The sequence below is a fragment of the Podarcis gaigeae genome (assembly GCF_964106915.1).
Source record: "Podarcis gaigeae genome assembly, chromosome: 9".
Lineage (NCBI taxonomy): Eukaryota > Metazoa > Chordata > Lepidosauria > Squamata > Lacertidae > Podarcis > Podarcis gaigeae.
Genome location: NC_139685.1, coordinates 19,725,425 through 19,747,524, shown reverse-complemented (window position 1 = coordinate 19,747,524; position 22,100 = coordinate 19,725,425). Strand labels below are relative to the sequence as shown.

The window sequence follows — 22,100 nt, the reverse complement described above, 5'->3', positions numbered from 1 at the left end:
CTAAAATTTGTGATTGTGGATAACTCTGCTTAACAGCCAATACCAATGCATATTTACTTAAAAGTAAGTTCTACTGCATTTCATAGGACTTATTCTCAAGTAAGTGTGCATCAAATTGGAGTTTTCAAGTACTGCCACAATGCTTTCAAGCTAAAGGTAAAGGTAAAGGTACCCCTGCCCGTACGGGCCAGTCTTGACAGACTCTGGGGTTGTGCGCCCATCTCACTTAAGAGGCCAGGGGCCAGCGCTGTCCGGAGACACTTCCGGGTCACGTGGCCAGCGTGACATCGCTGCTCTGGCGAGCCAGAGCCGCACACGGAAACGCCGTTTACCTTCCCGCTGGTAAGCGGTCCCTATTTATCTACTTGCACCCGGAGGTGCTTTCGAACTGCTAGGTTGGCAGGCGCTGGGACCGAGCAGCGGGAGCGCACCCCGCCGCAGGGATTCGAACCGCCGACCTTTCGATCGGCAAGTCCTAGGCGCTGAGGCTTTAACCCAGCGCCACCTGCGTCCCGACTTTCAAGCTAACTTTTATCAATGCATTTCCAAACTTCAGTTACACAGAGACAACTCACCTAACCATGGCTTCAATCTTCTTTTTGTATTTCAGATCAATTTTATTACGGTACTCTGGTCTCATCAACATTGCAGCAAAACCAAATGCTGACTTCTTCAGTCCTGCTCTGTGACATTCAATGACTGTTGAAGTCAGGATGGGCACAATGTCTACAAGAAGAACAATGGCAATGATTTTATTTCCAACGGCAATAGAAAGCCTTGGGCTATGGTCCTTCATTTTTGGCTTCCAGTTAGAACTTTCCGGATTTCCAGAGAGCCGCTAATTGATTTGACTTTCCTGAATTTTAGAGAAAACACATGGGAAGGGATAGGAATAGCAACGACACCCAACAGCTGGCATCAATTAGCTGCGTATATTTCTAGTAAATTCATGCAATTATTCTAAGAACGAAAGAAATGTTTCGTTGGGTAAAACTGAAGTTCCACTTGCTCCAGGACCATCTCTACCAATGCTTGAATTTCAGTTACATGCCCTTGGGCAATTCATTAACTGGGAGTAATTCCTAAAGCAGCAATCGTTAACCCCTGGCCTGGCAGTCTAGTATAGGCCCCCAAGCAAGTTTTCTGCTCCCCACTCAAGACCACATCAATTGTGATGGTGGCAGCAAAAAGAAAAGTTGAAGTAGACATATTGATGGAGTTGGCAGAGGTTTAGCCTTTCTGCCCATCCAGTGCCCTGACAGGGAAGCCAATCGTCCCCTCTCTGGTCATCTGATCAATTATATGACACAAAGAGGAAGTAATAACCCCCATTAACAGCTGGTCTACATAATGGAGCTGTTCTCACCCTTGGGTCCCCAGATGTCATGGGAACTCCCATCATCTCTATAGCTACCAGGACCAGTGACCAGGGCTGATGGGAGTTGTAGTCCAACCATAGGTCTGGGGATGCAAGGTTGAGAACAGCAGGTGCCACTTCCCAGTATAGTTAACACTTACGGGATGGAAATTTGCTGATGTTGTTGGCCACACGAATGAGCATACGTGCTCCCTTCAAATGGTCGCCACATTTAACGTGAATCTGAGAGAGAAATGTGAGTTATTCATAAAGCTAAACAGTTGCAATCTTGAAGGTCTTTCCAACCATGTGGTGCGCTCACTCTCTCTCTCTCTCTCTCTCTCTCTCTCTCACACACACACACACACACACACACACACAGTGTGTGTGAGGCCCTTTGAGAACTTTGGAGCTAAGCAATGAAGCATTTTTCTTAGACACATTTTCCCAAAGTGATCAGGAATCCACTTAAACTATCAGGAAAAGGCAGTGGTGGGCAATATACATTTCATTTTTCACAAGTTTCCATGAATATTTTCAAGGCTTTACCTTTACTAAAATATAGCTGTGCAGAATCATAAGGTTTGTAGCCATTTCAGACGGTATTTTGATTTTCTGGGTTTTCAGCTCCGAATACATACTGAAGAGAACATCATGGGCATTTCGGTAGTTCCCTTTTTTTATAAATAAATGACAAAAAATACTAATTAGGTTTCAGAAGGATACTGTGCCCCCTTATATTCCAGCTTCTCTTCATTTCAGCTGATTTAAGTAAATTTAGCAAGACTGTATTAGTAACTGCCAGCATATAAGGCATCTTACATGGACACTACTTGTCTAGTGAAATCATGCCCACCAAAACAATTTGCATCTCTAGCCACCAATATCTAGAGCAGGGACAGGAAACCTGTGGCCCTTCAGATGCTGTTGGACCAGAGCTCCCATCATCCCTGACCATTGGTCATGCTGGCTGGGACTGATGGGAGCTGGAGTCCAAAAGCACCTGGAGGCCTACAGGTAGGCAATGCAAGCAGTAAGAAATGCTGTAGCGCAGGGAGAAAATGAGAAGCAAGGTACAAATCTCAACCACATGCCAGTTCAAGCTTCTGCAGAGAAAAGCCAATGCACTGAAGATGCTTCACACTGTTGTCTCCTTCCCCTTCATTCGCCCTCCTGCTCTTGTCGTTTGTCATATTTGTTGCTCCAAACAAAACAGAAGTGCACGAACGTCGCAGACTGCTGGAAGCGTAAGTGCCTTACCTGCACACTGCTCTTCTCTGGCAATTATTATGGCCGTCCGGGCAGCTTCTCGGTATTGCTTTAGTGCCATGTACAGCCGAAACAGATACTTGGCTTCCTTTATTAGAGCAAGGAAACAGATGAATAAGAGAAGACAGTGTCTATTTATCCACACATGCATCTTAACCATACTTCAGGCAGAATTGTTGAGGAGCTGCTGAGCTTTAAGCACAGCATCGTTTGCCCAGGTTTTCTGTGTGCATATGGAAAGCCTTGGTTCCACAATTTTTTTACACTACTGAGCTAGTTTGTCGAACAGCTTCCCATACACGCATAAAATCTGAACATTTCCACAGGTTTAAAGTGTTATTTTGCAATACACAATAAAATCAGTCAGCTGAAAAAATATTTTAGTGATAGCTTTTTTAAAAATACAGCTTTCCCTCCCATTTTCAGTAATGGTTTTTGTAATAGTTTTTTAAAAATAAATAAGCATTTGTCTTTAAAGTTTCCAAACATAAAGCATTTGTTTCTTTTTATCAAATCAGTTTATGCCAAATAGCTATGTTTAAATTGGACAAGTTAAGCCATAAATGGTATTAGAACACTGTAGCATGCAGGTATTACAGTATACATTAGTTAATATTCCTCTGTTATCTAGCTAATACTGATTGAAATAGTTTAGATACTGTGAATATGTTCTGGGCTGAAAACTAGTTAAGCCAGCATAACCCCAACATTATAAATTATCCTAAAACATTGTGGGATAGGGGTTCAGAAATGCTGCAAGTCATTTTCCACAAATGATGCAAACAATGAGTGTAGAGTCTTGTCCTTTTACAGCACAATCCTACGCATTGAGTTCAATGGGTCTTACACTTGAGTAAGTGCATATACTAAAGAAAGCAGCCTCATAAATTATTTTAAAAACAAAAAGTTAAATAGCAGCTATGATTGGTTAAAGTAAAAAAAAATTACTCACAGAAAGAGACTATGGCAGATGCAGTAAAGCAGTTAGAAGAACAAATGTTTTAAATGAGAAAATAGAACTGTTCCAAATAAAACTTGTTAAATAAAGTAATGAGCATGATTGCACAAGGTAAAACTATGTCTACTATTAAAAATGGATTTGGTTCCAAAGCATTTCCCATCCCAATTTTATGTAAGAGGAAGAAATGTGCAGAGATGACAAATACACAGCAAAATAGAACCAGACCCAACATCAGTCTTAGCACAGAGAATATTTTTAAGGAAACTAGCTTTTGGTATACTGCCAGCAGCATCCACAGCTCAGTTCTTATACAATTTGCCAGGCTTCCTCTGCCTCCTTGTCTTAGACTTTTATTCCAATTTCTCTGCCAATGAACCACAGATTATAGGCAAAATTCAGGTCTAATGCAGTAAGGACACCGTCAGTCTCTCAGAAACAGACAAAAAAAGCAACAGTCCGTACAGGTAAACTGCTACCCTGAAACTAGGGCCGCTTTACACCATAGCTGTCAACTTTTCTCTTTTTTTAAGGGAGATTCCCTTATTCCGAATAGGATTCCTCACAAGAAAAGGGAAAAGTTGACAGCTATGCTCTACAACCCATTACATTACATTAAGGCAAAACTAGGTTTGCCAATTGTCAAAGACGTTTAACAATTAATTTCTCTTCCCAAGGGGCTCTGGGAATTGTAGTTCTGTGTGGAGAATAGTGGCCCACTAACAACTCTCAGCATTCTGTAGAAACTACACTGCCCAGGATTGTTTTGGGGAAGCCACAACTGTTTAAAGTGGTATGGTACTGCTTTAAATGTATAGTGCAGATAGGGTCTGAGTTTGAAAATCTAGACCAGAGGCCATTTCATTTTAAAAAACCCAAACTAATAGAGGAACAATTATATTAAACATAGGTCTATATTTGGAATTTAGTACCTTTGGTATTCCATCACTCTCTCCCATAAGGTGATTTATAAGCTGATTGGTCAAAGCTTCATCTTTCGCCTGTCCTACCTATTGAAAATAAATTGTGAATGGAGTAACACAACACACTGTAGGGAAGGTTCTTTTATGTGAAATGAACAACACTTATACAGTCAAGCTGCAAATAATTTGGTATCCCAGGCCTACAAATCTGTTATTTACAAGTAATTATACCACATTGAAGGGTCTAAAGTAGAAGATATTTAACATAATAAGGGTTCCAATTTTGGAAGAAAAGTAAAATACAGGCTGTAAAATAAATATAAAACAAATAGTCTGGCATTGGTTCTCTGCTTAATCAATCATAGCAATGATACTGAGTTTCTGGTAAAAGGATGAATCCTCTCCTTCCTAAATGATGTTTCTTACCGTTTCTATTGCCATTTCTATAGCCATAGTATCATCCGCATTTGGATTTTTCAGAAAGTGCTTTAATGCCTGAAAAAAACACATACAGCACTTAATGCCTTATATCTGAGTATTTCTCTGCAAACAAATTACTCTTCAAATCATCTGCATTTCTAAGGAGAATGTGCCTTATGTTACTAAGTGCTTCAAAAGCTAGAAATTAATGTTAACCAATTGGCTGACTAGGTTGGTAGCTTTAAAAATGGCCAGGAGATCTAGATATGCCCCCAAAACACAGCATCAGCCTAATTCCCCAATGTCTCTACTTCATGAAAGATGTTCAGGTTCTTAACTGGATAATACACACAATATAGCAGCATTTTGTGCTCTCCTAAACAGTTGTCTAGGAAGCTTTGGTGCTAAATGTATTGCCTAAATCTCGCCTCCTCTTTTAATCATGAGGGCCACATTTCCTCGTGGACAACCTTCCCAAGTCCACGTACCAATGGCGAGTGTGGAAAAAGCAGGTGTGGTCAGACACACATGTCTCTCCATTCTGGCAAGCAAGAGTCACCTTTCAGCCAGAATAACACGAGAAATGTGCAGAACTGGGCTAATGAGAAGTGTGGAACTGGGAGCAGTGCTGCTGTTGAATGAAATTACAGGGAGAAGATAGTGGGAGAGCCCTATGTCTTTCTCTCTTCCTCTCCCCGCCCTGACCACTTCCTTTAAATATCTGTAAGCTGCTATTAGACATGGACATTTTTTTTTACATTTCAGTTCTGATCTAAATTAGACCCAATGCAAAGAAAATGACGTTAGAAGAGCAGAGATCTCCCATGTCCCGTCTAGGTTGGCCCTTAGTCTGACTCAGCAAGTTTCTATACTAACCCGTGCATATTGACCACACAGAAGAAAGAATCTGCCCGCCTGAAAATGTTTCTTCTCTCCTTCAAAATATAAGGCAATGCTTTGGTAATCTTCATTAGTGGTGTCCTCAGAACCTGCAATAGATTGGGGGGGGGGGGAGAAAGAAAGTCAACAGGACTTTCTTACAATAATAATTTCATTATTTGTACCCCATCCAACTGACTGGGTTGCTCCTGCTTCTGATTAGACATGTATAGGATTGCACTGGCAGTGTTTTTCCAGTGGTAAACAGTATCCAAGAGGCTGCAATACTCACTAATTATATCAGCATAGATCTCCATCTTATTGTGCTGCTGGGCCAGCGAGAAAGCTTCGTTGTTACACTTGGACATCACCAAAAACTGGATGGCAGAACCATAGTCACCCAATTGCAGAAAGAATCTAAACCAAATTAACAAATCTGTTATACTATTTTAAAGTATAATGAACAGAATCCATGAAATCCATGTAATGATTTGCAGGAGCATCCAAAATTTTTTTAAAACTGAAACAGCATTTCTCATTACACTCATAACCAGTTGTAAATCTTCAGGGCAGATTTTCAACAATCATATCTCTGAGCCTACTATATCATCATTATTCATTAATAACAAGTTAAAAAAATCACTACATGCTATACAGTGCTTTAACCAAACAAGGCAGGCCTTGTTCATAGGCTTCCATACTATTTTAAAAACCGAGGGCATGATCTTGCTCCCACCAATGCTATGATGAGGGCAGATGCAGAGATTCTGTATGCTTGCAAGCTCATTAGGAGTCAGGCAAGCAGAGCCGCATGAGTTGGTTCCTATTCAGCCCCCCAAAATAGTCTTCTTCCTTCTTTGGTGATCACTCATAGCCGAGTAAGTAGTCTTCCATGAACACGATCATAACAGTGAGTCCATTACATGACTGTGGAGGCCAATTCTGGATCCACACGTCCTTCCACAGTGGGGACATAGGTTTCCGGGCAGGAGTTGATCATGGTGAGGGTTTGGCAAGTGTGCTTTCCTCTTAGCACGTTTCTCCCTTTTGTCCTCAGTTTACCTTTGGTAAAGGCTGTTCTCCAACTGGAGCGCTCACAGGCCAGTGTTTCCCAATTGTCTGTATATATGCTACATTTTTAAAGATTTGCCTTTAAACCTCTTTTGTGGACCACCAGCCTTACACTTTCCATTTTTAAGTTCTGAATGGAGCAGTTGCTTTGGAAGACGATAATCAGGCATCCAAACCACATGACCAGTCCAACAAAGTTGATGTTGAAGAACACGAGCAGCTCAATCACTATTACTAGCTGGGTGCAATTGGGGGGGGGGGGAAAGACCTCCCACTCTGCAATCATGTTCCACTTAATCTCCCAGCCAGGCTACACTAACCTGAAACATGCCGAGGATACATACATATGGTTGGCAATGTCTCAGATGGCAAGTATGATGGATAAGGTCGACTAGGCAACTCCAGATTCCTAGATTTTAAGTTTGCAACCATGCTGGTGGCTCTGTACAAAGGAGGTTGAATTATGGAACACCTCCAGGCTCCTATAACTGCAAGGGTTCTTCTTAACCCCTTGCTGTCGCGTTCTCTGGTGCTTCATCTAAGGCAGGGATGGTGACCTCCAAATGTTACTGGACTACAACTCTCATTATTATTGATCACTGGCCATGCTGGTTGGGCCTGATGGGAACTGGGAACCCATTCACAGCTGAAAGCCCCAGGTTCTCAATCTCTGATTTGGGGAGGAAGGTGAAATACTCCATTTGGAGAGATCACATTAGTCCTGAAATGTTTTTCTGCAGGAAAACTAAATACAAAATTGTATCTGGCACTTTCAGGGAAAAAATTATGAAAAAAATATTCCACACACTCTTTTCTATTCCTGATATTAGTCTTAGACAACATCAAAATAGAACAAAACAAAATCCATGTAAATTGCATATAAAGATGTACATAAAATCATATCATAGAATCAATAAAAGTTTGCTTTTGCTTTTGTTACTACAACTAGAAAGCAAACATTAAAATAAAAGTTAAATGGGGTTGGTACATGTCAAAAGGAATTTATACTCTTAAAGCTCAGACTCTCCATCAGAACTGTTTGAAATGGATTTTTTTTTTAAAAAAAACCTTTTCCAAAAGCGAGGGGCTCTTTTCTATTATTGTTTTTAAAAATGTTGTTTTTTTAGCCTCTCTCATTTGAATAGAGTCAAACAAAATATTTTAAAAGCAAATTGTAGAGACTGGGTTTTGCACATATATCATCTGACCAATTCTACAGAGTTAGAACTCTGTTCAAAGTCTGAAAACTAGTTACTATAGCTGCAGTTACCTGGCTACCATCTTGGCTCCCTCAAGTGACTGCGTCTCCCTGACAATGCTAACAGCTTTCTCTGGGTTATTAAGGTGATCCAAATATAGCCGGATGACGCTGTCCCACTGCTTGGCATTTGCGTAGGCCAAGACAGCTTCTTTGTATCTAGAAAGAGAGATCATCATAGACACTTCAGGTTCAGTCCTCAAAACTCCCAGGGCTACAGGCCGTTACTCATTTAAAAAGACTTTACTAAATAAGGATAAATTATTCTTTTGCTGGTATCTGGTAACCAATTTATGCAATATAGGTTGGATCATGACTAATTATTAATTATTGATGATTAATTATTGTTGTTGTTGTTGTTGTTATTATTATTATTATCAAAAAGCACATTGATTTCAGTGTGTTTAAGTGTGACTAAGTCTGGAAACAACCCCATGCAATCTTATATCAGATATACCTTATACCTTATATCAGGTACTATTAACTCTTACCACAGAGACTCATGGAGCCAAATGGTTTCCAAACTTTTTTGGGGAGGGGCTCCTATTAATTTTGATGCTATTCTGTTTATAAGTGTCTTGTCTCAAATCTGACTCTGACAAAATTTAAAGATGAGTTTTCTTTCAGTTTGTACCTAGCAACAGCATATATTCCCTTATAGAGCTAGACTATAACACTTTTTCTCTCAACAACTGACAATCAAAACCAGTTGTCAAATAAAATCCATCATAAAAAAAAAAAACTAGGAACAACCAGTATTGGTGAGTATCCAGGTTTAAAGGCTTTTTAAAAACTGTGGTAAGAAATATTCTGTATTCTACCTTCCCATATTTGATGGGGGGGCTATTAAAGATGCCAATTCATTCTAACAAGAAATAATAACTTTCAAATTAGCACACCCTTTATGGACTAAACAAATTATTGTTGCTTAAGTTTTGCTATATAAAATTTAATCACATGCAAAGTCCAGATGAACTGAACAATAATGAGGCAGGGGGCAGTGATTTCATGCTCTCTCTATAGATGCTAAGTTGCTAGCAGAGATTAGCAAATCTGAAATAAAGGAGATGGAGCGGGGAGAACAAACTCTTTTTGCACCTTTTCCGTCTGCTCTTGTAAGGGATAAAAACAAGAGGCAATATTAATTCTGGAAACAAGTTTTTTGTTTGGTTGTTCCTTAAAGGAAAAACAACATGTCATATCACATTGGTAGTTGATTTGAAAACTTCAGCAGAAAAAAGAGGGCCTTCCACCAGCTGTCCTGTGGGAGGGATTCCAGGAGAGAGCAGGAGGCAGGCGAATACCACCTCGGTCAGCTCTGGCTGGATTATTCCCTCCCTACTGGAGGACTGCTATACCATCAGCTGCCTTGGGAAGGCTCATGATGAGTTTTTAATAATATTGTTTATTGCAGACTTGTATCCTGGAAAGCAGGACAGAAATAATGGCAATAAGTAATTAATTTTCAATCCTCAAATGTTTCAATGTTCGGCTGCTACCCTTCCCACACTTTCTCTGATCAAAGTTCTGCTGAACTTGGCAGAGCAACCCGCCCCGAACTCCAATGTAAGTATGACTGTCGCATCAGATTTGACTGCAGAAAGGAATATATATACCTGCCATCTGCCTCCTTTGCTTTGGCATATTGAAGGTGTATCTTTTGAGAAGATACGTGAGGGAGAAGCTCACCAACCTTTGCCCTGGACAACAGAAACAGTTCTATTTTATAACTGTAATTTCACACACACACACATTATTTTAATTGCTTTCTCTCACCCCACCCCACCCCCGCCCCAATCCCATCATACAAAGAATTAAGATAACTGGTGAACATAGGGCACTGCTTCAAACTAGGGTAATTGGGTATCTTATTTATCACAGGCTGATCGCCAAAGAATTGATGCTTTTGAATTATGGTGCTGGAGGAGACTCATGAGAGTCCCATGGACTGCAAGAAGATCAAACCTATCCATTCTTAGGGAAATCAGTCCTGAGTGCTCACTGGAAGGACAGATTGTGAAGCTGAGGCTCCAATACTTTGGCCACCTCATGAGAAGACTCCCTGGAAAAGACCCTGATGTTGGGAGAGATTGAGGGCACAAGGAGAAGGGGACGACAGAGGATGAGATGGTTGGATAGTGTTCTCGAAGCTACCAGCATGAGTTTGACCAAACTGTGGGAGGCAGTGGAAGACAGGAGTGCCTGGCGTGCTCTGGTCCATGGGGTCACAAAGAGTCGGACATGACTAAACGTCTAAACAACAACATTTATCACAGGGTTCCATGAACAAAACTCCATCCACAGACCACTCATTCACAGAATGGAGGGAAGATGGTTTTTTGCTGATTCCTCCTTCCCCTTGTAGCCTTGTGTGCACCACCCCCAATCTCCTCTTTGCTCCAGGGGGTCAGAGGACCGTCAGAGCAGCATGAGAAGTGGGGAAGGTTCCATGGGGAAGGGGGAACTGGTGGAAATCAGCTCCCCTGCTCGTTCCATAGGTGGGGATTCCGCTAAATCTCAGTCCCTCAGTTCACAGAAGAGCTATTCTGGATCAGCATGCTGTGATGCTGGTGAAGTGCAGAAAAAGTGCAGAATGTGGTAATTCAGCTTCCCAGGAATTTTACATTTCTTTCTTCTTAAAAAGCGAAGTTTCAAGCTCTTAACAGCTGAGATAATACACTTGGGAACTGAGTGAAATCTCAAAAAGCTAGAAAAGTGACTAAATAAAGTGATCACCGGTTAGGGAAAGCAAGAGAATCCTAGAACTGTCGAGTTGGAAGGGACTCTGAGGATCATCTAGGTTAACTGCCTGCAATGCAGGAATATGCAGGTGTCCCATATGGGGATCAAACCTGCAACCTTGGTGTCATCAGCACCACACTCTAACCAACTGAGCTATCCACACACTTGCCCAGACAATTATTCATGCAGGCTGGGGCTGATGGGGGCTGGAATCCAACTCCGTGTGAAGGGCCACAGGTTCCCTATCCTTGTGCTGTAATTTTAAAGGAATGCCACACTGGTGCTTACCAGTTTTTGCACCGGATATATACCGATGCTGCTTTGTCGTAATACTGCCCTTTTTCATAGAGCTGGGCGGCTTCTGAAAATTGCTGTAAAACAAACAGGGAAACACAAGTTAGTCTAAAGCATGCAAGCTCATACCGTGAATTTTTTCTTTCTGTATTCAAAGCACTAGCTACCTTCATGCTCTCCAGAATAGCTCCGCAGTCTCTTTTCAACATCCTGCTCGGATGTTTGATGGCTTGGTTAACACCCCGGCGAATGTCACCCATGCGAATGGACATTTGGGCAACTCCAGCTATGCAGGCCTCATCATGCTCTTGGAACTGGCAACAAGGAGTATAGCATAAACATGCATCAATAAAAAATACGGGAAAAATACACACGCTTAAAGAAAATAAAGACAGAGTTTGAAAATGCAGCAACCATTATTCTGGGAGTATTGAAGGGAAAAGTTAAAAATAGAAGGGTTTTCTTCCTATTTAGACTAGTTAACTATTTTTGTTTATAATATTGCCATTTGCAAAAAATAGTTAAGATGCACCATACTAGTTTTCAAACGCATCCACAGAAGATAAAATAATACATTCCCTTATAACAAGAGTTCTCTCAGATCAACTGTCCTACCAGTTACCCTTTAAAATAATATAAATACAAAGCAAATATTTAATTAAGTGAGCAAAACAAACCACTCTATTCTTCTGTGCCAAAATTGTGGTAAATGAAGAATCAGGGGTTTGTAAAGCAACTATTTCAACAGTGATCTCCTGCTTTTATATTTTGTGGCTCAAGTGACAAAACGCATTTCTAATCTAAGATCAGTCTCAGTCAAATAAATATTTACAGTGCTTTAAAATAAGATTTTAAAGCAAAACATTAAAATAATTAACTACATGGGTGAAAGCCCACCATAATGTCATCACCAACAATAGAGCGTTACCTTACTATCGCCTGTAATCCCTTTCTCATAATGGGCCAAAGCATTCACATAATCACCCCTAAAATAAAAAGTCAGATTGTATTATACGTATATTGACATAGAGTGATATATTATGACATGAATGAGACACTGAAGGGATTCTTAGGGGACTTCCAGACAGATGGCTTTATGAGTGTGAAGTCCAATATCAGCAGAAGTGACACCTAAAAGTCATAAAGAGGACTGTGTCGAGCTGTGTGCTTTTGCTGCTAGGAGCAGCAAGGGTAGATAGAGCTAACCAAACAATTGCCTGTATTGGAAGCCCACCCTCACTAGCTGTTAGGTCTTCATTAAGGTACCACCACCCAACCCCTTTTCTGGTTTAGCTTACAGATAGATGCTGGTAGAAGTTGCTGGCTCCTTGCACCTCAGCATGGATTCCCAGAACTTCTAATTTTTCTCAACCCAACCTTTTTTAATTGTTTAAAGAGATTGACTTGAGCAGGTGTAACCAAAATGGTGTCCAGCTGAGAACGACAATTCCCATCAGCCCCAGTCAGCAAGGCCAATGGTCATAATTTTATTGGTATGCCGCCTTCCCACAATTTAAACCATGCCAAAGGTTGCTTGCAACACGAAAAAAATACATAACTACAAAAGTAGTGGTCAAAAAGTAGTCAAAAACAGTAAAACAAACGTTTTTAAAAATAACCAAACTGAACAATTTCCACATAAATCACAAGACGACCTAAAATAAAGATACAAAAAGCCAGCAGCAATAACCCCCACCCAACAAAACCGTCCAAACAACACCTGAGGGATGATGAAAGTTGTAGTCCAAAATGTCTGCACTACATTGGCTCTACACCGATCTATAGTGACCTGGCTGCTTGATAAAGGGGTTTTAACTTTCCAGACTTCTCTTCTACAAAGTACATGAACAGCAGCCAGTATCCCCATATCAAAGCCCAGCCTGAGCTACACTAACAACCTTGCCCTTTCTCAATTGCTTCCAAACTTTGTTTTCCAACACCATGCAAGCCAATAATAGTTTTCTACCGTTGGCTTATGACAAAAGCTAGATTTGATAGGCTTTTAAGAGAGAACATACGTGAATTCCAGCTGCACAGCATACTCCTTCGATAATAAGGGGATGTTATCTGGTGCCAAGCGTTTAGCTAGCTGAAGTGCATTATCCCAGTGCTGTAGATCTCTCCTCATCTATTATCAAAAGAAGTATTGATTTAAATGGAAAAGCATATTGTCAGGGGTTCAGAAGGAGAGACACAGGAGGGGGAGCAAATGGAGAGTGAGGAGGAGGAGTACGAGGGGGGCGCAGGCAGTGACAGTGGCCAGAGTTATTCCACAAGCCTCTCTAGCGAATCGGAGGACTCACAGAAGGGAGCGCCGGTGGCCAGAGCAAGGGAGATTCCAAGGGAGAAACCTCAAGAGGGAGGGGCCAGTGGGGAGTCCCTGAACAGCAGCTGGAGATCAGGGCCAGCGTCTCCACCAGAGCGCAGTGGGGAGGGGGAGTCCCAGGAGTCGGGACCAGTGTCCTCACCACCAGAGGGAGGAGAGGAGTCAGGTTTGGCAACACCCACATCAGGAAACGGGGAAACGGTCAGAAGGAAAGTCACCGGCTGGGCGCGCGCGCCAAGTTCAAATGTACAGGAGCGCGGCACAGCGGGGAGCCCGGGAAGGGAGCCAGGTCCTAAAGCCCGCCGGAGGGAGGGGCAAGACTCAGGAGGCTCCGCGTCAGAGGAGTCCAGGAAGGAGGGAACCCCAGAGGGCAGAAGGACCCAACGCAGGAAAGAGCAGCGCAAGAGGTGGAGCCGGGCTAGAATCTGGTGTGGGTGGAGCAGTGAGTCAGAGGGGACTTAGCCGGTCTAGCGTTAAGACGTGGGCCTGCGCGCCCAGAGCTTGGAAATGGAAACTAAACTTCAATAAAGACTTTTGTATATAATATCCACTGGGCGTTGGTCCTCTGTGAGCTGGGACCTAGCGGCAGTCCTGACACATATGATCCCCTGCCCCATCTGATTAAATATTAGGTGGCTCAATTTATTACCTCAAGTGCGGCGATTGGGCAAGAAGACGCCAAATATAAATCCTGAGCCAAATTAAAGTTATTTGTATACATGGCAAGATGCCCTGCTAGAAGGTTGTGGTCTTCTATGCCCTGAAAAACAAAACACAGAAATGTGTGAAGTCCCTATTATATTGGATTAATATTAGACAAGCTGCCAGACATGCATTGCTATAGCATATGGAAGTCAGAAAAGACTCAAGGAAAAGGAGCTTCATCTGCTCATACACAAAGGAATGAAAAGTCTTAGACAGGGATTGTGGAAAGGAGAACTTAAAACGTGAGGATTCATGTGGAATAAGAGTCCTCATGAATTCAAGAAGTCATCAGATCAGAATACTGTATTTTATTGACATAGCACACTTAAAAATATTTTGAAAGCTTTTGAACTTTGCTAGGTATGGGATGGACCCCTTTACCAGGGTTGTTTTTATTACCAGATTCAACTGCTAATGATTGTGACATCATACTTTGCACTTGGTCTGAAGTCATGTTCTTCTGCCCAAGCGTATGCTCTGAGATATCAACCCATGGACTAGAATAATCCCACACAGCAAGTAAGTAAAACAAACAAACAAACAAACAGACTGTAATATTTAAATGTGTATATTTTACCTTTATTTGCTCCAACGACATGACCATTCCCACATTTCTGATTGTCCGGTAAACACGTGTCGCAAACTCCAACTCCATGTGGTGTAAGCAAGCTCTGGCAAGCTCATTCCAACTTGAATGATCATTCAGAAGTTTGCACACCTCCCAAGCCTCAGAAAACCTATGCAAAAATTTTAACAAAACAAAGGCAACAGCTACAATAAGCATGGTCAGATCTCGGATGTTTGGGTATCGACGGTGTACTGGAATTGAAAGGAAGCCTACCTTTTTAGTATTAAAGTCTGTATAAGCACTTGTTTCAGTTCATTACGTTCCAAGTCCTTCAGTGGGCCAAGGAAGCCATGTGTACTAAGGAAGATACTGTTGGTTTTCCCACTTTGAGTCTGACAAGTTAATTCTCCGTTATATAGTAGCAATGGTTTGTGAGAATAAGGAACTTTGGTGCCTCCGGCCAAAATTACCTTGGACCCTACATTACAAATGAAAACGAAGTAATTATTGAACTTGCCCATCGAAAGAACATTAGCTCTTAGTTGCTAAATAAAGATAAAAACCCTTTTTTAAAAACCCTCTTAGTTGCTGATGAATGACTAACAGAGAAATCCTAACAAGGGAGCAGGGAAGCTTCTCCACTGCACATGAAGCAGTGCTGGCTCATACTGGCTAGGGCTGAATGGGTGGGGTAGGGTTACCCACCCCCTATATTTACAATGCCAGATCTATACCAGAAAACAAATGTTCCTTGAACATACGAGTGTCAAACAAGCAAATAAAACCAGCTTGACATAAACACTAAAGTACTGTGCTACAACGTGAGCATATGGGAAAATATATCCCACACTGCCAAAAAAAAAAGGATTACACAACGAAAGCAGTGGCTTAACCATAGCTAGTTTAGAATTTCTACTTTCTGGAATTTTGTTCCTAGCAGTTATGACCATGTATTTAAAAGGAAAATCAGATTAACTGGCACAGCCTAATTTGTGGCTTATCTGGCTCTTATACTCCATCATTGTTGTAATCTGACGTACAGTCACTTGAGAATAAAGCCCATTGAAATAACCTTACACCAGAAGTTCTACTGTTGTTCATTGTCCTATAGAACCAAATTCACACAAGGGTATGAAATAAATATTGAGAACTACTAAACTACACAACCAACCTAAAATTCCATTAATCCATTTGTTCTGTGTTTTGTTATGTCTTTCCTCCACCAATCATCTATTTTATATTGTAAGCTTCTAGGGGTTTTCTTTCAGCTGCTCTGCAAAATGTACACTGTTGGAATAATAATGCAACTTTACACTACCTTGTATAGTATCCTTGTGAAAAATGTACGTGTATATTTTGTCGTCATCGTAAGCAACAAAGACACCTTTGTCCATTGGCCAATTTTCCCACAGAATACCCTTGATGGTTGGCTGGAAATTTGGGATCTCAAAGGCAATATCAGTTACCTACAAAAGGCAGCAGTGCAAAATTAATTTCTAAATAAAAATGTTAATGAGATCTAATTAATTTTGTAGTTACATTACTATTTTATAAGAGTCAGGTGCACCCCATTCCCACATTAACAGCTGCAATCTAAGGTGTCTGCAATGGAGATCTGAGAATATCCTGAACTTACAGATCCAAATACTCTCCCCCCCCATTCCTTTGGTCACAATTCAACAGAAATATGGACATCTAAGAAAAGCAATAAAAAGTGCTGAAATAGGATATAGTTTGGTTACTACTAAAAGGCACAGTTCTCTTACTCAATTCCTCTCTTTTCTAGCAATATGAGCACCTCTGCCACAGTCATTTCCTTCCCTCTATTCAGTGAAGCAGAGAAGGTAAGGGAAAAGTCTTGTCCCTTTCATATGGTCCCCTTGACCCGCCCTGACATACCCACATACCCAAAAGGGCATGCAGGCAGGCATGGGTGCTCATACAAACAATGCAATTTAAAATAAAAGCAAAGTGGGCTTCCGGTTCTTGTCCCACGCCTTGGTGATGGGTCTCTCAACATTGGAGAGAGGCACAGGCTGGGGAAAAAGGGGGTTGGAGGGGTTAAACCATCTCCTATAAACCTCTCGGGGCATGGGAGGTAAAGGTGACCATGGGTCCTAATGGCTCACTGCACTTCGCTTGATGCAAAAAACCCCAAATCGCCATTGGATGCAGAGGTTCTCCTTATAATTGGGTTCTAATTGGCATTAAGAATAGGCACGCATCGGAGGAGATGGACATTATAACCACAGACAATCAGCTGCATGGAACGAGATTTGAAATTGGGAGAATATTCTATCTTGTGCTGGAGATGGATGGATGGAGAAAGGGGTACTTGCTATATTTTATGAAAGTTTTTACATTTATGGTTCGGCAACCTTCTAATGCAGTTGTACCTCAGGATACATACGCTTCAGGTTACATACGCTTCAGGTTACATACGCTTCAGGTTACATACGCTTCAGGTTACAGACTCCGCTAACCCAGAAATAGTACCTCGGGTTAAGAACTTTCTTCAGGATGAGAACAGAAATTGTGCTCTGGCGGCGCGGCAGCAACAGGAGGCCCCATTAGCTAAAGTGGCGCTTCAGGTTAAGAACAGTTTCAGGTTAAGAACCGACCTCCAGAACAAATTAAGTACTTAACCCAAGGTACAACTGTACTGAATTTTAAGATATACAAGTGAAGATGGTTTGATGTATGATGTAGCACCGAGATTTAAAAGAAGATGTAAAGCTGCATGTGGCTTGAGAGGAGTAAGGGGGTGGCGGGAGATCCTGCTTGTTTTGTTTGGAAGGATGTCGCTGGGAGTTAAGAGCCTACCCGCCCCCTCTAAAAAAAGACTGAAAGATAATGGAGAGGTTGAAATATAACCTTTTTTAAAAACAAACAAACAAACAAACAAACAAACAGCAAAATGCTACTGTAGCCGTGCAAGGAAAGCAGTGTGAGGGCTTTTGGGATGTTGATAGAGGAATGGTGCCACCTTTCCCCTCCCTTCTCAGCTGGTGAATTTCTGGAAATTGTTGATTTGGTGCCAGTGAAAGAGGGATCTGCTGTTGTTGATTTAGAATGAGTATTATGGGAAGGAGCTGAGCCGAAGAAAGAAGAGCGTTTAACCTTGAAGTTGCAGCTCTGCCCCAATCAGGCTGGAATACAACAACAGTGTATGGAGATAGCTCCAAATGCCGTGGAAAAAGGAAAACATCAGAAAGACATATAAGGCCAAGAGGACCAACAACTGACTTTTGGACACACGCATGATGAAAACGAAAAAGCTATGGTTCCTCACTTGAAGCCTTTTTCTGGAAGTTAAATAATATAGTAACAAGAATAAAAATAATAAAGAGTGCAGCTGTTAATTATGTGATAATTTTGAAAAATGGAATGTAATAGAAATAAGAATATGAAACAAAGTAATATAAGATCATAAAGATCCATCAAGAATGGTGGGTGGGAAGCCTCTTAACAAAATTGTATTAATTTTGAACTAATTTGTGTAATTGGGTTTATATTGGAAAGTCAATAAAAAAAATTGGCAATAAAAAAAAGCAAAGTGGAGTTGGCAAGGCTTCCCCCCATCTTGTTGGCTTCATTAGAGACCTGTAAGGAGGGACAGTGAAGGAAATGGGAAGTGGGGCAGATAAAAGGATTACATGCTATCTGATTGTTACCAGCCATGACAGGATAGAATTGCCTCTGAACCTAGTCTCAGGGCAGGCCAGGGGTTTAGTGATATTTAAAGCAGGCAAAGCATAATCAGAGAACAGTAGTAATGGACATGAACAGTGGAAGCCCCCTATGACAACTAAAGCAGTTCAAAATGTGTGTGGTTTTGGGTAACAAAGCCCACAATCAATCTCACAATCTACAGGAGAGCACTGGCATAGTTCAATAGACCATTGTTTTGTACTTTGTCTGGAGACACCTGTTCAAATGCCTACTTTGTGGCATCTAGCATGTCAGTTTCTCATCCCAATGACCTCACAGATTTTTGAAAATAAAATAGAATAAACCTATTTACACTAAGTAACTATCTTTAGAAGATTGGTGGACTTAAAATGAGGAAAAAAAGCAAAAGTCTTTAAGGGAGAAATATGTAGACTGCAACCTATAAATTAGGAATGGAATAAATAACTTACCGGACAGTAAACAAATCCATCACTTTTGTCATCAATGAAAACTAATCTAGACCCATTGGGATCTGGGAAGATGTTTCTCACACTGACGGAATGGCGGTACTCATTCACAAATTGCCAATCTTCAATGTAGAAATACTGAATAGCACCAGTCTAACAACCAACAAAACAAGAGCCATAATACTAGCATTAGAGCCTGACAAACTAATGCATTTGCAGCTGAAGTAGGCAATCCAGACAACCAGACCAGCAGAACATTTTTGGCTTAAGAACCAACAATGGAACAATTAATTACAAGCTCCTCATTGAAACTGAGGGTAGCTGCTCTTGTTGGGTAGAGACAGGCCCATCGCCTTGGGCAGCTTCTTCCCCTGACACCTCATGCTTCAAAGAGTTTGCAAAGAAAATCAGGCTGGGAGCCATCCGAGGATTCCCTCCTCCACCGCAGGAAAAAGGTAGGGAGTCCCTACCCTTGAAGAAACATATTAGGGAGTGGCATTTGGAACAACCAACTCTCAAATCAGATCTGGACAAATATTGCAGAGGAACACTTTCCGCATGCCACTGAGGAATACCAATGACAGATGGTGATAATAAGGTGCAAGGATTGGAGGGTGGAGCAATTATATTGGCTGGGCGGACCAACTCAGAGTCTTCCCTCCTTCTACTATGGTAAAGGGACCCCTGACCATTAGGTCCAGTCGTGGCCGACTCTGGGGTTGCGGCACTCATCTCGCTTTATTGGCCGAGGGAGCCGGCGTACAGCTTCCGGGTCATGTGGCCAGCATGACTAAGCCACTTCTGGAGAACCAGAGCAGTGCACGGAAACGGCGTTTACCTTTCCGGCGGAGTGGTACCTATTTATGTACTTGCACTTTGATGTGCTTTCGAACTGCTAGGTTGGCAGGAGCAGGGACCGAGCAACGGGAGCTCACCCCGTTGCGGGGATTTGAACTGCCGACCTTCTGATCGGCAAGCCCTAGGCTCTGTGGTTTAACCCATAGCGCCACCCGCGTCCCTCTCCTTCTACTAATTCCCTACAAAAAACATATTTTCACCCACCCAGACCAAGGATACTTCCCTATCCTCTAGCTCAGTGGTTTTCAACCTGTGTGCCATGGCACCCTGGGGTGCCTTGAAGAATAGTCAGGGTGCTGCAGGGAACACTGGCCTTTGTCCCTCTTTCCTTTCCTCCCGCCTCTGGTCCCCTCTTGTGTCTCTGCCACCTGCACAGCTATTTGCTGCAACCGTCATGGCTACAAGTTTCCCACACAAATGGTGCCTCTGGGGCTGGCCTAGGGTGCCTGTTGCCAGGAGCTGAGGCAGCCTTGGGATAAGCAAGCAAGCAAGCAAGCAAGCAAGCAAGCAGGTGAGGAATCCCAGCTGCCAGGCAAACCTTGCTGTTGTGAATGGACAGACAAGTAGGAGGCTGGGCAGGCAGGCAGGCAGGCAGGTGCTGCACTGGCCTTTCTTGTGCTTGCTGTGTGAAAGGCCTGTCTGGGAGCTTAGAATCTGGAGCTGAAAGGGAGCCTTTCTGCCTTGCAGGCCCAGCAGTGCCCACTGCTGACACTGCTGCCTCCCAAGCTAAGGTGCTGGCCTCACATTCACCTTTGGCCAGTCTCCGTTGGGCCACTAAGGCTGGAGGCATCCTATTCCCAGGCCCCTGTGGGGTAGTGTGAAGAGGCACCTCTCTTTGGGGCAGGAGAGCAGCTCAGAAACCAGGGGTGGCAGCAGTGGCTGCCCAGAGGACTCCCAAGAGGGAGAGGAGAGGAGGCCGAGGGAACACTCCACAAGGGAGGGTGTTTGAAAAGGGGTGAGAGGCTGCCGGCTCTGAAGGCAAGGGGTGACATAACTGGGCTCCTGAGCCGCACATGGGTGCCACAGAAAAAAATGGGAGTCGGTCAAGGGAGCCGTGGACTCAAAAAGGTTGAAAACCTCTGCTCTCAGGGCATACTCCTTTGGTTCTCAACTGGTATTGAGGATTCTTTCAGCAGTGAGAGGTGGGGCTGTCTGACCCTTCACTGCTGAAAAAGATGAAGAGTGAAAAAGAAAGGTTACAAAACTCTTACCCCTCTCCTACATGTTGTTAGCTAAAAGGAAGGAGGTGGCCACCTGTTGAAAGAGACCACTAAGTTTGCTGAAAAAGCAGGACACCAAGCGGCATCTTTCAAGAAGGGAGAATGCGATCAGAGATGAATGACAGAGAGATGCGGCCACAGGAAGGGGAAAGAGGGTATGAATTTTGCTTCTTTCTTTTGCCCCCCCCCTTCCTCCCATTGTGTCTCACAGGTTTTGGTTATTCATAAGAGAATGTGGAAAAGAACCAAGGAGTGTCATGAAATGTACATGCACAAAATGCAACTGGTATTCTTAATAATTACTACAAAGGTGGCGTCCACAGTTTGAAACAGACAAATACTTACATCAGTACCATAGATGAGGAAATCATTGGTTAAAGCATGGCACAAAATTTTATTTTTATCATCTGTATCTGGGAAGAGTCTAGTTTCCCGTTCTTCCTGGGTATTGGAGCGTTCACTTTCTATCTAAAATAAAACAGCAAAGCGAAGGTTTTTTTATCAGCAATAAAAAGTGAACAGGTTTCAGCAGCTCATAATCTAAAATTAAGGAAGCTAGCTGCATACTATATCAATCTCAGCCTCATCCTTTCCCTCTTTAATGAGTCATAAATCTCCACTAGCCACCCCGAATCTCAAGAGGACTTTTCACACCAACTCTGTTAACTATGTAATTATCCAAAACTTTTTGCCTTTCAGTTGCCTGCGACTAATCTCAGTGGTGCATTTAGCTTCTTGTTGTTCTCCAGTAACCAGCTGCTAAATTAGACTGGAAATTAACTGGTTATCTAGATCAAATGCATCACAGAAGATTACATAATTAGGAGTTTCTTGTCCAGCTCTATTATAGCAGTTCATGCGACTCTTGGGAGTTCAGGCTGCCTAATATACTTACCATATGCAACTGAACTTTGCCCTCAAAACGTGCAGCAGCGTAGTCAGAATTAAGGCACATACTGGCTACTGTTCCAAGATATTCCATGTCCTTGAGCTTTTTTACACCTGCAAAATGTGGAATGAAATTTTGTCGTGATTCTCTCTTTTGAACATGTCCTTGGCCACTTAAAATACTTCAAATATTTGGAACAATGCAATCAAATTGTGACTGTCAGG

General features: G+C 42.2%; 1 protein-coding gene across 4 annotated transcripts in view; it reads right to left on the bottom strand.

The window, feature by feature from the left end:
- The window catches only part of WDR19 (WD repeat domain 19), a 37,483-nt gene that overhangs the window by 3,790 nt on the left and 11,593 nt on the right, over window positions 1-22,100 (bottom strand). For all 4 annotated transcript variants that reach the window (XM_083754838.1, XM_083754839.1, XM_083754840.1 and 1 more), the window contains 21 exons: window positions 21,883-21,989; window positions 21,333-21,455; window positions 18,913-19,062; window positions 16,089-16,236; window positions 15,044-15,248; window positions 14,780-14,939; window positions 14,147-14,257; window positions 13,190-13,299; window positions 12,100-12,157; window positions 11,339-11,485; window positions 11,166-11,248; window positions 9,752-9,835; window positions 8,148-8,294; window positions 6,099-6,223; window positions 5,804-5,916; window positions 4,934-5,002; window positions 4,517-4,594; window positions 2,618-2,714; window positions 1,907-2,031; window positions 1,519-1,600; window positions 576-726 (listed from right to left, as the gene is read on the bottom strand). In XM_083754838.1, coding sequence (XP_083610964.1) covers window positions 576-726; window positions 1,519-1,600; window positions 1,907-2,031; window positions 2,618-2,714; window positions 4,517-4,594; window positions 4,934-5,002; window positions 5,804-5,916; window positions 6,099-6,223; window positions 8,148-8,294; window positions 9,752-9,835; window positions 11,166-11,248; window positions 11,339-11,485; window positions 12,100-12,157; window positions 13,190-13,299; window positions 14,147-14,257; window positions 14,780-14,939; window positions 15,044-15,248; window positions 16,089-16,236; window positions 18,913-19,062; window positions 21,333-21,455; window positions 21,883-21,989 — 2,473 coding nt within the window. The remainder of the gene's footprint in view (window positions 1-575; window positions 727-1,518; window positions 1,601-1,906; window positions 2,032-2,617; window positions 2,715-4,516; window positions 4,595-4,933; window positions 5,003-5,803; window positions 5,917-6,098; window positions 6,224-8,147; window positions 8,295-9,751; window positions 9,836-11,165; window positions 11,249-11,338; window positions 11,486-12,099; window positions 12,158-13,189; window positions 13,300-14,146; window positions 14,258-14,779; window positions 14,940-15,043; window positions 15,249-16,088; window positions 16,237-18,912; window positions 19,063-21,332; window positions 21,456-21,882; window positions 21,990-22,100) is intronic.